Source organism: Colletotrichum jinshuiense, chromosome 15 (assembly GCF_051148585.1).
Source record: "Colletotrichum jinshuiense chromosome 15, complete sequence".
In the NCBI taxonomy this organism is placed as follows: domain Eukaryota; kingdom Fungi; phylum Ascomycota; class Sordariomycetes; order Glomerellales; family Glomerellaceae; genus Colletotrichum; species Colletotrichum jinshuiense.
Window position 1 is genome coordinate 26722 of NC_139308.1, and position 15889 is coordinate 42610.

The following is a 15889-nucleotide window of genomic DNA, read 5'->3' on the forward strand; positions in this document are numbered from 1 at the left end:
TCCTGCTGACTAAGGGCATAAGGGCGCCCAGATCAAGGCTAGACAGTCTCCAACTTAAGGGCCTGTCTAACCTAGGCTATAGACATGCCAGTCTGCCTGCATATCTCTTGTCTGTTAAAATAGGCATCAAAATAGAGGGTGCAAATGCGTATGCAATCTCTGTCTGTAAGCTGCTTTGTATAGCAGCCAGGCTAGCAATAAAAATAAGCCATAGTGTTAATAGATAGGAGGGAAGGTTGACTAACAGTCTAGAAGGGTAGCAGAAGTACTATTAGTATGGGGGTGTAGGGAGGTGTGGGGAGGAAATACCTGACAGGGAGCTTTTACTTTGCCTGGTACCATCGTAGGCTATCAGAAACGGAGCTGTGGACAGTGTGGACAACCGATGCGGGGTAGGAGCCGGTGCTGCCGCCTACAAGGCCAGCACATGTCAGATCACGCTTCCAAGCTCGGAGGGACCGATTAGCAAACCATCCGCTGATGCATGTTACCTGCGATACATCCTGGATCATCGGCCCCAGTGCTTTGATATCCTTCACTGCCCCTACCGCCAGCTCCCTTCCGTGCGTATCAGTTCTCCTTGGCCGCAACAGTCGCCTTCACAGCACATGCGTCATCTTCGAGCTCGATAGGGTTGGTCAATGGCAATCAGGATGCTCCTCGGATCTCGTGTTCTCGTTCACTATCGTGGCTGACACACGCAAGATCTAGACGTTCTGGTTCAGGTGTTCTAGTTCGGCTCGGTGAGTATGGCCTCCATGGTAGTGTGAGCGAAGAGTACTGGTACTGTTTCATGCTGGTTGATTCCTGAAGGGAAGCTTTTCTTTAACCATGCGGAAAGAGAAGAAGATAGGAGAGTCAGTTCTAGGAGGGTGTTAAGCGCCGGTTGACAAAAGGCTCGAGGGCCAGCAATCTGGGAGAAGATTAAGGACAGCTTGTCGCATTCTGAGGTAGACATACTAGACGATTCTCCTGCAGCCGTCGTCTCTGACACCAGCCCGTGACTTAGTTGACGTGGACGCCTGGCGAACAGGTGTTGAACAGCAGGCATCGTGTGGCCGTAAACGACCATGATCCCCAGGCAGGATCAAACCTGCCGTACACACGTGGCGCATGCCTATCCGCAGTGTATTGGAGGCGCATCGAGAAGGGATGGGTCGAGGCCTCACCTGGCTGAGCTGCAGCACGGCGGGTCGCTCGGCGAGGGAGCACGCGCCGGCGGTCGAGGGTTGGGTGATGCGCTCCTGGGCTGGGGTGGACTCGAGCGTCGCTGGCGTTGCTCTGGGTAGCGTTCGGAGGTTCTTCCTACCATACTGCCAGTCTCCGCTTACATTGCCTACCATATCGCACCTGAGAGCATAGCTTTGGTCCCCAAGATAGTGAACATCCTTGACTGAAGGATGCTGACAGGAACCTCTCATTAATACCGCTTTCTGCGGGCAAAGTGTGATGATTATGGGACACGGGGACTTCTTAGCAAATAATTCGCCTTAGCGGCAGTCAAATATGGACCAGAGCTGCATTCACCGGCTGCATTCACCGGCTGCAAGCCCGCTGCATGCAAGTCATGCGAGGCAGCAAGGATGATTTAGCTTGTAATTGTGCTGCCTTCCAGTCGTTTATGCATGGCGGCTTCACACCGGCGGGCGCACTATTCGCGATAATGCCTAAGTATGCCTTGTCCCTTGCATTGTTAGCCACCTCTTCATCTGTAGCCATGCCCAGCACAGCGTCTTGCCCTTTGGGGTGACGACACCAGGCACGCCATCTGAGGTAGAGAGGTCGACCCTGACCGTAGCGGCGTCGATAGGCAGCCCAATGATCCTCTTGGTAGCTATGTATTAAGGTACTTCTCTAGCCAAAGTACTCTATTTAATCTGGTTATCGTTTCTTTAGTTACGGCTGGACTGGCGGGCATCAATGCTTACCGCCTTTCCCTTGGGCGCGCACGCCCAGGACGCATGCGAGCGCAGCACCAACAATGATGCCGAAAAGGTCTGAGTGATCAGGCTGCACTCTCTCGAGCACCGTGACTGGGCCGCAACAACGAGGAGACATGATGAACCGGTGCCTAATCAATCAGTACCTAATCAATCTAATCAATTTGTTCCCCATCAGCAGGGGCCTAAACATTTTGCCAAAACTTGGCAAACGCGTGATTTCAAAAACAAGCTGCGCCCTCCCTAAGCCTTGAACCTTGCACTTGAACAGCGGCTTATAGGGTAATTTCTGGAGACCTTGAAGCGCGAGAGGATGGGCGTAGCTGATGGTATTGCGAGGCATGTTTCCACCGGGGTGGGGTGGGATCGTTGCATTTTGTAGCCCAACAGCGTAACTTTCCTCAGGTGTACAGTTTGCACAGAACTTACAACCTGTTTAAGAAGTACTTTATGCGATGTGGATGTTCATCTGCTTGGAACTCAGCCACAATCCCCCAAAACTAGAGTAAATCAGCCTGGGTCAGGCAGCAAGGCAGATATCGCAGGCTATCAAATATATTTACCAAGCCAGCCTGGGTTCCACAATACCGAGAAGACAGCTAACTAGATTCTAATGATCATGCATAAACAAACAGGCAGAAGCATAAGCCGCGGGTTCAAAAACAGGCAGGGATTTGCAAGAACGCACTTGATGAACACTGAAACTAGAATCGACAGAAGCAACCAGCCTTGACAATTGTAATCCCAGGGTCCCTGAACGAGAGTACGATCAAAGCCTTTGGAAATACAGCCGAAAACCTGCTCCCTTATTTCCTGAGCTCCGATCCAAGTATCCATGGCTTCACGTATGCGCTTTCGTTACGATGCTCTAAACGGTACCAACAGTACTCGTCTCATCAAGCTCTTCCCAGCCCGCCGGCAAGAGGGCGGCATCAAAATCGAGCTTTCAGAAATCAAACTCGACTCTATGGTTGAATATGAAGCCCTGTCTTATTCATGGGACGACCAGCGGCCGACAAAAGAAGTAATTTGTAATGACACAACGTTGCGGGTGACAGAGAATGTGTTTCTAGCCCTTCGACGGCTAAGATACAGCAAACCAAAGCAGCGGATTCTATGGATTGATGCTATCAGCATAAATCAGGACGATGAAACTGAGAAGTCTGCCCAAGTGTCAAACATGGGGTATATATACGAGCGAGCGACACGAGTAAATGTTTGGCTATCAAAAGCTTCAGCGGCTATGGAACTGGCATTCGAATATCTACATCGCACCGCCGGACCCGAATTGCAGTTTCCCCGCATACCCACCAGTGAGTCGTTCTCATTTTGGTTCAATTAAGGCGAAGCTTCCTGCTTATACTGTTATTTACCAAGACTATATTTCTGAAGTCAGAGACGGGTTCCACCAACTTTGTCTTCATCCTTACTGGACAAGGATCTGGACCGTCCAGGAAGTCGCCCTGAATGGGAATTGCTGGATTTACCTTGGCAAACTCAAGCCGATGAGTATGTTGAGCTTCAAGGTGATGCTGTACGAGGTGGAGGGGTACTTGAACTTGACGACTGAGAAAGTCACACCCTCAGCGTCCGAGGACGTATACCCGGCAAGTTTTCAACGAGGTTCCCCCAACACGGCTATCTATCTACATGGACCTTTGAAGGACATCAGCATAGGCGACGCGTTACCCCTTCTCTTATCCAAAAAGGCCAAAAATCCACTTGACCTAGTTTTCGCATGCAGGGCTTTGTTCCCCGATTCCTTCGGACAAATAGAAGTTGATTACACCAGGGATCTGTCGGACATTCTGCATGAAGCATCCATTCGAATCATCCCCCGAATTAGAAATATCGCCGAGCTTTTCGATCTTGTTTGCCATTGTCCTCCTGTCACCTCTGCGCCGTCTTGGGTCCTGAATCTTCAACACGACCTGCAGCCGTATGTGACCACTCACTACTGGGGAAAGTGGCGTACCAAAAGCGAGTTTACAGTCCCTCATGACGGTCCCAACACCGCCCGTATCTTGCCGGACGGAAAAACTCTATGCGTCAGGGGCGCCATTATCGACTATGTCTCTCTGGTTAGCGACGAATTTCCCCACTACACTCTTCAGAGTCAGAAAGAGTGGCACAGAGACGTTTGCAGTCTTTTGAGAAATTGGAAAGCATACACGAGAGATGATCTGCGACACAACTTCGTGGAAGCGATGAATTACATCTTGTACGCCGCCGTCAATGCTATAGAAGATATGGCAACCCAAATCGCCACGGCCGTCAGACTTGAGCGAGTTAGTTTTACTCCTGCGGCTCGGCCTTGCATATTTGAAATGGAACACAATTGTAACAATCCTTAGGTCCAGGTCATAGACGAAGACGGTACGCCACTTGAAAACACCGTGTACAAAATTCATCATGTTGAAAAGTCGCACGAACTTGGCAATCTCTCTCCGGCAGCGCGAGAAAAGCAGCGACAAACGAGGATGTCAGCGTTTGATAAGTGGATGGATGATCCAAGTATTTCCTCCTTTCGCTTGGACGTTGAGGACGTATTAAGAAGCACGTACGCGGAAAGTTGCTCATCAACCACGTGTTCGCCTGCGCTTAGCGACCGCAGTCTCTTTAGCACGGCGAAAGGTCGGATGGGATTAGGCAAGAGTGTCCGGTCAGGCGATGCGATAGCTCTTATATCTGGCTGCGAGCTGCCATATGTGCTCAGAGCGGTTGTGGGAACCGGCCGGTATACTCTAGTGCAGCCAGCTGTTGTTGAAGGGGTCATGCATGGCGAGGAGTCCTTAGCAGTTGAGACAGAATGGAAGGTTATCCAGATTGTCTGACGGCAATGATGGATCAGTTAGGGTTTTTAATATACATGAGCAGGCTGGACTCAACCTACTCTATTAGACGTAAACTAATTCTTTTCTTTGTTCAAGGTACGTGCCCGCGCCTGCCCAATATATATTAGGTTGCTAAACCCCCCCCCTTTCCTATTTGCGCCCGTGACCTACTCTTCTTTACAACTGTAAAGCCCGATCCTTCCCCCTCAACTCTACAGTTGTAATAAGTAGTCATATGCAACTAGAGTACTCAATGACTGTAAAAGGAGGACCTATTAATTCTAGTAGTCTACAATTATGAAAATATTACAACTTTAATAAGCTTTAGGTAATACAGCGCTACTTGGCTAGGTAGAGTACAGGTAGTAACGTGGTTAATGAGCGAGCTGGACAGACAAACGAGCTGCCCACCCAGCTGCAACCACAATACTAAGCTAAGTAGATAATAACATCAACAACACTGAATCAATTAAAACTACTTAGAATTCTCTTCCCTAGACACCTATTCATTAAACTAACACGTTTACGCATTGTGTACTATGTTTCTGCAGACGCTACACTGCCTGATTAAGTCATGGGATGAACTATAATTAATTAAGCATGGAATGGTTCACTTGTTACCCGGTATGGAGCCACTGCCATGTCCGCGCTGCACGCACTGACTACCAGTGTTAGTGTGTGGATAACCAACGCCTCGTAATATGCGGGAAGAAACGTCTTCTTGAAGGAAAATTTCTTACTTTCTAAGGATTGGCACTTCCAACAGCGCGCCGGAGAATCCCGATAATGTCGACCAGCTCCGTCCAGAGCCCAATGCGGCCGCCATCGTGTAGCGGCAGGATGTGGGGGTGGCGCGAATCACATGAGCCAATCGGCGTATCGTGTGAAGCGCCAGCCTGATCTTACAGGATGCTACGGGGTGACTACCTTTCACTGCCACGTACTAATGCCATCCAAAATAACCGACCATCATCAACCTTTCGCTTAAATCCCGTAACTCTCATCAACAGTGTCTAACTTGAACCCCAACTTCCGACTGACCGCCGACGATTGCTATGGCAAGCCAAGTTCGACACCGCTCCGAGGACTTCCAGATCGCCGTCATATGCGCCCTGCCCCTCGAATACGATGCCGTTGTTTTCGCTTGCGATGAGATATGGGAGGACGATGAAGCGCAGTTAAAGAATGCACCAGGAGACTCTAACGTTTACAGCACCGGTCGGATGGGAAGCCACAATGTCGTTCTGCTTCTCCTTCCCGGCGTGGGGAAAAAAGATGCAACGAGCGCAGCGGCCAGCCTCAGATCAACCTACCGATGGATCAAGCTGGCTATCTTGGCCGGCATTTGCGCCGGAGTGCCTGGTGTTGGAACTAGCAATGAGGTATTCCTAGGTGATGTGGTCATCAGCAAGAGCGTCATGCAATACGACCTAGGCCGAAAGCATCCGAACCGATTCGCTCCGAAAGACACTATCGAAGACAGCCTAGGGAGGCCCAACAAGGATATTCGCTCTCTTCTTGCGACTTTCCAAACAAAAAGAGGTCGCAGTAGTCTGCAACGTCGAGCCGGTCGGGCCTTGAAGCAGCTCCAACAAAGGGCGATCAACGACGAATGCGAGGATCTCTACAGACGTCCCAACGCCACGGAGGATCGCCTGTTCGAGCCAGACTATCTTCACAGGCACTACGACTCTCGTGACTGTAGCTGCAGCGAATCAGAAGCGTGTAAGGAAGCCCAGGACACCTTATGTGAGGCACTTCAGTGCGATCACTCGCGCCTTGTGGCTAGGGGCCTCTCTAGGACGCAAGCATCGGATGGGCAGACAAATGATGGCACGGCAGAGCAACATGTTCAAATAGTAGTTGGGCGTGTGGGGTCGGGAGATACTGTGATGAGGGATGGATTAGATCGCGACAGGATTGCTAGAGAGAATGACCTGGTTGCATTTGAGATGGAAGGAGCAGGCGTTTGGGATGAGTTTCCGTGCATCATCGTCAAGGCAGTTTGTGACTATGCGGACAGTCACAAGAACGACAAATGGCAGCATTTTGCTGCGGCAATAGGGGCGTCAACAACAAAGGCAGTCCTCGAGGAGTATACACATACAGACAGTCCTTCAGCTCCTTACACATGGTGTAGGTAGCAAACCCACCTATGCGGTCTTTACTAACATGCGCGAGTTCTTGTTCCTTATAACGAGAACCTAGACTTCGTTGGGAGATCTAAAACTCTTGATCAAATCAGACGACTTTTTGGACACGAGCAGCATCTAGACAAGCCTCGAAAACCGCGGTCAAGAGTTGCGCTTTATGGGCTAGGAGGTATTGGGTACTGTGAGTTGCCTTCCCAGATCCTTCCTGCTTGCTAACCTTGCACAGAAAAACGCAGATTGCGCTCGCGTATGCGTTCTGGCTGCAACACACATATCCGAATTTTTCTGTGTTTTGGGTTCATGCAAGCAATGCAGAGCGATTTCGTCAAGCTTACGCCTCTATTGCCGAAGAATGCAGCATCCCTGGACATAAAGATCCCAAAGCTAACATACTCCTGCTCGTCAAGACTTGGCTTGAAAAGGTGGCACGAGGCCAGTGGCTTATGGTTATTGACAACGCTGACGACTTGGAGTTGTTCTTTCCATCTTTGGAGAATGACACCATCAACCCACACCAATGTGTCCAAGCGCAAGGTGGCTTTGGGCGCTACCTTCCCGAGTGTCGCCACGGATCAATTCTCATGACCACTAGGAACAAGCAAGTTGGATCGAGGCTAGTGTGGGGGAAGCAGGTTCTTGAGGTTAAGCAGATGGACAACAGCGAAACACAGCAGCTCATTCACGCGTTACTTGAAGACGACATTCCCGCTGAGGATACATTTTTACTTTCCACTCGACTTGAGTATCTGCCACTGGCGCTCGCTCAGGCAGCAGCGTTTATACACGAAAACGGCCTCTCCGTAAAGAAATACATCCAGCTATTGGACGAGGGCGATAGCAGCCTGGCTGCTCTGCTAAGCGAGCCGTTTGAGGCTGTTGGCAGAGATTCAGCAACACCACATGCGCTCACAGCTACATGGATTATCTCCTTCAATCAGATTCAGCAACAAAGCGTGCTTGCTAGCGAGATCTTATCAATGGTAAGCTTGCTAGATCGACAAGCTATTCCCAAGGAATTTATAGCCAGGTACTGTGAAACGCATTTCAACTTGGCGCTACAGACAGATGTAGCAGCAGTCATTAAGGCTTTGGGCATTCTAAAAGCCTTCTCGTTCATATCAGAAGCACAAAACGAAACAATAGACACGCATCGGCTCGTCCAACTGGCTACGCGAAAGTGGCTCTCAAACCAAGGCCAATTAGATAAGTTTGCAAAGCATGCTCTGGAAACAGTATCAGATTTATTTCCGTATGGCGAATACGAAAGCCGACTGGTTTGCCGTGATTACCTTCCGCACGCTAAGGCTGTGCTACAAATCAAGGCAGATATTCCACGGAGCCGGGCCCAGGATTGTTCAAGAGCAAAACTTTTACACCGCATGGCTGGCTATTTCTCTTATCTCGGTCAATGGAAAGATGCTGAAAAGTGTGCAGCCGAGTCTGTGAATCTACGGATGGACCGCCTAGGGAATGAGGACCCTGCAACGCTGGCGAGCATGGCTGACCTGGCGTCGACATACCGGGATCAAGGTCGATGGAACAATGCCGAGGAGCTAGAGGTGCAGGTGATGGAGACGAGTATAAGGGTGTTTGGAGAGGCGCACTCCAACACACTAACCAGCAAAGATAATCTCGCGTCGACGTTTTTAAACCAAGGTGAATGGAAGAAGGCCGAGGAACTGAACGTGCAAGTGATGGAGATAAGAAAGAAGGTGCTTGGAGAAGCGCACTCTGACACACTGCTGAGCGAAAACAACCTAGCAGCAGTTTACATAGAACAAAAACGATACGAGGAGGCTGAAAAGCTGTTCAAATTGGTGAGGGAAACGAATCTGAGTTTGTTGGGAGAGGGGCATCCTGATACGCTGACGAGCATGAGTAATCTAGCCACAGTGTATATGTGTCAAAAACGATGGGAAGAGGCCGAGGAGTTGCAGCTGTTGATAATGGAGGGCTTTCGGGCTATGCTTGGAAAGGAGCATCCCGATACACTCAGCAGCATGGCCAATCTGGCATCGACGTATATGAACCAAGGCTGTTGGAGGGAGGCTGAGAAACTGAGCCTAGAAGTGATTGAGACAAGGACGCGGGTTCTTGGAGAGGAGCATCCCGAGACGTTAAAGAGCATGGGTAACCTCGCGTCGATGTTTAGCGACCAAAGCCGATGGGAAGAAGCCGAAGAACTGGAGGAGCGGGTGATGAAGATAAGGACGAAGGTTCTTGGAGAGGGGCATCCCGACACGCTTACCAGCATTGGTAACCTGGCATTGACATTCGAGAACCAAGGCCGATTGGAGGATGCCCTAGGCTTGATGAGAGAGTGGGAGAGGCGGTCGCAGACAAGCACTCCGCAATGTTGACGAGCATATCCAACCTGGAAGATACAATGGGGTCAACATTCAACTCTGGCTCCGTTCTTGATCACATGCTAAGTGCTCCGTCTTTCAAAAATAGATAGTAAAGAATTCAATGAGGCCCAAGACGCCTTGTTGAAGCAAAGTGAGTCTCCGGATTGGCCAGCAGGCTCACGAATCTAATCGTATCATCCAATCTGTGAGCCTGACGACACATACTGTAAACATCGTGAGGCGGGAGTGATATAGTAGTCGGACTGAAGGAGAGAGCGCAAATAAGTGCATGCCACCCTTCAGTTGCAGTGGTCCCAAAAACGGATTACCTACGGTTAGCAGCCAGTTTTGGTTCTGTTAGGGACCGCTTCCTGCATACCTCGCCGCTACAAGGGTAATCTGCCAAGACTTACAAGCCACAGGCCCACCCCACGTTCACTAAAGATGTTAACTAAACATACAGCGACAGCCAATTCGCCTTCTACTGTAGCGATTTGGTGTTGATATCATGTACTGTCACCCCATCCTTGAAAGTGTTGATGCTCTTAACTTAGTGTTGATTATTTGTGTCCTGTGATCCCTGACGGCGTTCGTACGTTCGACCATGTGCAGATATCATACTGTCATGCCATCCCTGAAGGCGTTCGTCCTCCTACCTTGGTGTTGATTATCCCTGTCATGTCATTCCTAACGTTGTTAATCCTCTTAATTTGGTGTGGATATCATGTATGTACGGTCATGCTATTCCTGACAGCGTTGGTCCTGTTAGTTATGTGCGGATGTCATTGTCATGCCATTCCTGCGCCGCACTGGACTTGGCACTCCCTTGGGTTTCAATTTCAGTCATTCCTGTGGGTTATGCCATGACAGAGTGAGTGATTGACCTTGTTGTTTGGCAAGCAGCAAGGGGTTTTTGCCATTACACTATAATAGTTGGCCTGCTATCAGCCGAACTATTCGCTGTGACTGCGGCTCCGTCCATATGGATGTGGCGCGGGAGAAAGACGACTTGCACATTGACGGCTATGCGTCGGATGGTAAAATCACGCACTGGTGCCGTCAAATAGCAAGCGTCCGCTCCGCGTTCTATCGTTTCTATACTGGGCTATTACGCTTAAACAAGTGCGGATCTGCTATAGTACGAGACTATTCAGCAGTAGCGATTGACAGAAACGTGCAGACCCTGCCGCCCGTGTACCCGTGAACATTGTGACCTGCAGGCCTTATTAATTGGCTAGTGTTTTCGTAAGGAATAGCAACTTCGTCTCTCTTAGGTCTTGTGTAAGAGTAATCTAAGCTCCAACAGCAGTCCAAGTTTGCGTCACAAGAAAGCTCAAGACTATCCCATCGACTGCCACTTGACCCTATTTCTACCAAAAGGGTAAAGACCTGCTCCATCCCACTTTTACTCCGCACTTCGGCCGGTACATGACGAAACATCATTTACCCCTATGTTTTTTTACGTACTACATATCACCACCAAAACTATTATTTAGCTGTTGTCACGATATCTGTTGGAGATCCTGATGCTTCTGATGCCTCCGGTGCCTCCGATACGTCCGTACGGAGCTGTATAGTTGTTACGATTCGCCCAGAAGACCTTATTTTCGCCTGTACTACCGACTGTACGCCGGAGCGGTGCAATAACAGTACAGTCCGGCCTCATGAGCCTCCGGATGAGCCGGGACCTCCGGGCTCCTTCATACCCTTCCATGTGCCGGCCTGGGACCGAGAAATATGGAGACTCCCGGAAGCTCCGCTTGACTTCTTCTTCCGATTCGTTCCCAGGACCTTGTTGACCAGTGGGCCCGGTAGATAAATGCAGCGCCGCTTTAACAGTACTATCTTTTTGAATAGAGCATGCACAGGCAGGCTTATGGGAAGATGAAGGAATGCTATGAAAAACATTGCATCAATTTCTCGTTGGAGAACGGGCTGCTCTATCAGTTCATGATTGGTAAATAAGGGTCAAAAGCTTAATTGAACGGGCAATAGGGCCATTATGGACGTTTCATCGCAAGCTCAACGATGCCGTTAAACATGTTCCTTAGCGACTGTTAGTTTTATGTGCATTTGATCTGGCAGGAGTTCCATGCGTAAAACAATGGAAAAGGCTTAGCGCAAGAGATATTCGTTTATTAGGCAACTTTCACCAGTTTGTTACAGCAGACTATGGCAAAAGGAGGCTGTTGGCGTGTATTTGAAAAGAGAGTATCCCTTTTGCGACTGATGAGAACGTAATGAAGGCTGTAGTTGCGAACGGTTGTGGTGGCCTGCAAACAATGGCGCTGCTTTTTGATCAGTGTGGGGATGAGGTCTAGATTACAGAAGGCGTTGCCAAGGCTGCAGCTGGAAACTTGAGATGTGGCCAGGAAATCATGGCGCTGCTTCTCGACAAGCGTGGGGATGAGGTCCTAATTACAGAAGGCATGGTTGCAACGATTGTAGGAAGCTTTGACTACGCTGTCCTTGGCCAGCTTCTTGACAAGCGTGGGGATGAGGTCTGGATCACAGAAGACATCGTTGAGGCTGTAGCTGGAAACTTGAGATGTGGCCAGAAGATCATAGCGCTGCTTTTCGAAGAGTGCGGGGACGAGGTCTAGATCACAGAAGTCGTCGTCAAGGCAGCAGTTGCAAACGTATATAGTGGCCAGGAAATCATGGCACTGCTTCTTGATAAGCGTAGAGACGAGGTCTATATTATAGAAGATGTTGTTAAGGCTGCTGTTTAGACTTTAGCTTGTAATAGTGTTGTTGAATTTCTTTTAAAACAATAGATAGCTGAAACTACCAACTTAACTACTTTCTAGGTGTATTCTATAGCTGCCGCCTATAGCCAACTGGATTCTCTTAAGCTTCTTTACAGCTATATATTATATATAGATATAGATTCTATATAAGGTGATATTATACAACTTTATGATGTGGCTTAGATAGGTGTTATAAACGACGTTAAAGAAGTATTATTAAAAAAAATCCCTTTTAACACTAAAGACGCCTTTAGATAAACGCCACTTTAAATTACTATAAGTAATACGAAAACAAAGGTTGTTATAATTTTAGTATAATAAGTTGAGGTTGACGTCAACTACCTGTTAACCTCTAGATGATCACTACTATTTTAGGCTTCTACTAACGGTAATAAAGATATTATTAAGATTCTTGTAGCTGTAGAAGTAAAGACCTACTTCAAAGACATTAAGGGATAAACAGCTGTTTTCATCGCAAAGTAGAACGGGTATAAGAATATCGTTTGCATTCTCCTCAACTTAGAAGAGGTATAACAACTAGAGACCGCTTTAATATAGTGGAAAACATAGACGAACTAGCTGTCACTACTCATAGGGTTCACCTTCTTGGGAGTCTTCGGTGGTTTCTTTGCCCTCTTTGTATTACAGAGGCTTATCCAGGCTAAGTGGTCTGATCCGCAAGTAACCCTCTGAGGGTATCACCGGACCTTTGACAGGGCAAGTTTTCCTATAACTACGTATGACGAGTGTTTTTGGAGGGTGGACCTGTCTAGTGAAAACAGTCCAGAGTACCTACACCCACTAAAAAGGATCAAGCTGTAGGAATCACAGGACTCCTGCAGGATGAACAGAACAACCCATACGGGTAGGAGCTTGCCGAATATATCTCTGTGGTATATTCGTAAGCTGTAAATCGGTATGTAGAAGAGAAAGTAGTATGTTGGCAGCACACTATCAACACTCGCGTTGGTAACGAGTACATTCGTGGTGTGTCTGGTGGTGAGCGCAAGCGTGTCACTATTGCCGAGGCTGCCCTCTCCGGTGCCCCTCTGAAGTGCTGGGACAACTCTAGCAGCAGCAGAATCGTAGATGTAGCTGTTGACAGCCCGGAGACATAATCTCAGGGTTCCGCTGCTGCTGGTCGCCTGCCCGTATTCTGGCCACGTAATCCAACAGGATTGAAACTGAGAACGGGCCGACGGGTTTTATTCGTGCTTTTAGAACCCATAAAAACTACCTCAAAGTTTAATGCCGTTGTGAGGAGTCTGCGTCTTCTCTCCCTCACTAGTCTTGGCCCTCGAAGTTGTATTTGCGTCCGACTTTCCGCCACCAAATCCATGCTCCATATTCATCCGACAGACTCATCCGACCTAGGAACGAACCCGGGATCGCGAGTATTGGAGAGAACGCTGTCGTCGCTGTTGTCGATAACGGGCAAGCTCTGCGGCCTTCGTTATCCATTTTACAAATGTCTATATCTTGTTCGGACTCGCTTTAATCGAGCCCTTGCTATTAACCTACAAGCTACGGCCTCTTCCTATCTCCGCTAGCATAGCATCCCATCGGGTGCTGCTTGACGCCATTTTTGCCAAGTCCCAAGATACCCATTTTGACTCCAAAAGCGCTGATGTAGAAGTATTTAATTAGGCCAATATTTCTATATATTCCCAGGCAATAAATATAATTGGCTTTACCCCGCCCTTGGCAAAAATGGCGTCAAGCAGAACCCGATGGGATACAAGGCTAGTAGTTAGGGGAAACAAAATATTATACCGTAGGAGGTACAATATTCCATCGAGTGGCTATGATGGGCCTCAACATTTACAGCAAGAGACGGTTTCGAGGTGTAAAGAGAGCTGCGGAATTCGACGCCATATTTCGCCAGCGACTCGGACAAAGGTGAATCAAGTCAATGTTCCATGCTGTTCTCATCCATGGAGAATCGTAGTATTGCCAGAAAGACTGTGCGACGATGTGCACCAAAACAATCTTCATACGATTAGACAACCGTCTAATTTCAAGGACCTCTCTCAGCGAAAAGCTTGGTCCAGGGTCAACGTTCTGAACCATTAGAAAGGCGTCACGTAGCTGATGAGGGATTGCATTTTGAACGCGGCAACATATGCAACAACCCACAGTTGCCAACGAAGCGGCATCAATGGAAGTGAATGACGACCCCTGGCGAGAATCCCATCTACCATCTATATAACTCTAGGGATATGACTTTTCAGAGTTTGCAATGAGGATGCTTTAGCCAATTGAACCCCTAAAGCATCTTGGGCGCGACCGTGCTGCCGTGATGCGTTGCAACCAAGGCGGTCGGTCACCTTATGGTCGAAGTTTAATGGATAGGATTTAAAATGTCTAGAAATATTCGCCTAATTGAATGCTTATATAGTGACAGTCCCTACTACTTTTTATACCCTATTACCCCTAAAGGGTACTACTCCTTACCGCCCTTAATAACTACATGTCAACCTGCCGCCCTATGGCCTACACCACTGCAATCCGCCTTCACTGCACTTGCGTAACCCCCTCTTTCCTTGCCCTGAACTTACTCCCAAGCACCCGTTTGCACTAGAATATGTAGCCCTTTTTCACACATTGCTAGTGCCAAAAGCTTGTTACGTGTGCTTATCGATTGTACTAGCAGAGTCAATTTAAAGTTTTTCTATAACTCTTGTCAAACTCACAATCACACAATCCTCACAACGAGTGTTGTGCACGTTAACCCAGTTTGGGCAGTTGGTGCCATGTTTGAATTTGTTTATGCAAGGATAGCGATCCATAGTGATACAAGTTGTGGCTGTGTAGAATCAATAGTTTGGGGGTTGTGTAGAACGAAAAGGTCGAGAACTTCTACTGCTGACTTTTGTAACGGGTGTTGAGATGATAGACAGGATATTTCTAGGAAGGGATGTCAGGCTTTTAAACTTCTAGTCTTTCTGCCTGAGAGAGAACCAGAGATCGAGATCTAGTGCGTAAATCGCAGTCTCTGCCTCAGCATTGGCTCTAATCCTAGTCGTATGAAGACCCAATGCATATGCCGGCCGTAGCACTAAGACTGTACTTGACTTAAGAGTGGGCGATTTTGCTAGTGTTAGACTAGTGGAACGCATTTGACAAGCTAAGAGGGATTTTGTGCGTGAACACGTCCTGGTTGGGTGCCTCGACTTGAGGGTCTTCCAAGACCAGGTAAGCTATGGAAGATCTTCATTTTAGCTGCGATAGTCCCTAGAGTCCCGATCGTCAGACTTGATTCATCTACCTAGTGAGTAGATCGGGTATTGGCAAATCCCGGTTACAAATACGGTATTAAGTCGCTTGGGAACTATTTAGCTACTCAGGAAGACCTTTTGGCTGGCTACACCTGGACCTAGGTCAAATGAGTCTCTTTTGGTCTTGATTAGATGGTATCTTCTCTGGTGTTGTGGGAGTTATTTTCAGCCTGCTTCCCTCATTTACACATGTAAGTATCTATGTAATGTCACTACCAAGATTTAGAAATAGGCTTGTAGGGCTATGACTCTCCAGATTCTTTCTTTTCAATGGAGTACGAGCTATACTAATACAAACAGTAGATATTGAAAGTATCTCTTGTAGAGGAATGGACAGCGGATTCGCTTATTGCTAGAGAAACACACCTACGTTGTGTCCCTGGATCCATGACTTACCTAACCTGTCAGTTAATGGAAACAACTTCAAAATCATTGCAATACAAGTTCTGTTATATAGACCAATGGAGGCCTAGCTAGAAAGTCATTTTATAATTGTTCGCTATGCTCTTTACAAGCACGGCCTTCTCTGTGGCTAGCACTTGTGCTTCCTACCCGCTTGTGACTGTCTAAGCCTTCTGTTTCCATC

General features: G+C 48.2%; 1 protein-coding gene across 1 annotated transcript; it reads right to left on the bottom strand.

The window, feature by feature from the left end:
* Positions 1–323: 323 nt before the first annotated feature.
* Positions 324–2058, bottom strand: EsH8_XV_000002 (uncharacterized protein; the record flags this gene model as incomplete). Its single annotated transcript, XM_083274043.1, has 5 exons — positions 324–412; positions 701–707; positions 1170–1305; positions 1702–1834; positions 1929–2058. 5 exons carry the CDS (start codon positions 2056–2058, stop codon positions 324–326), a joined length of 495 nt encoding a protein of 164 aa, XP_083120575.1.
* Between the last annotated feature and the right edge of the window lie 13831 nt (positions 2059–15889).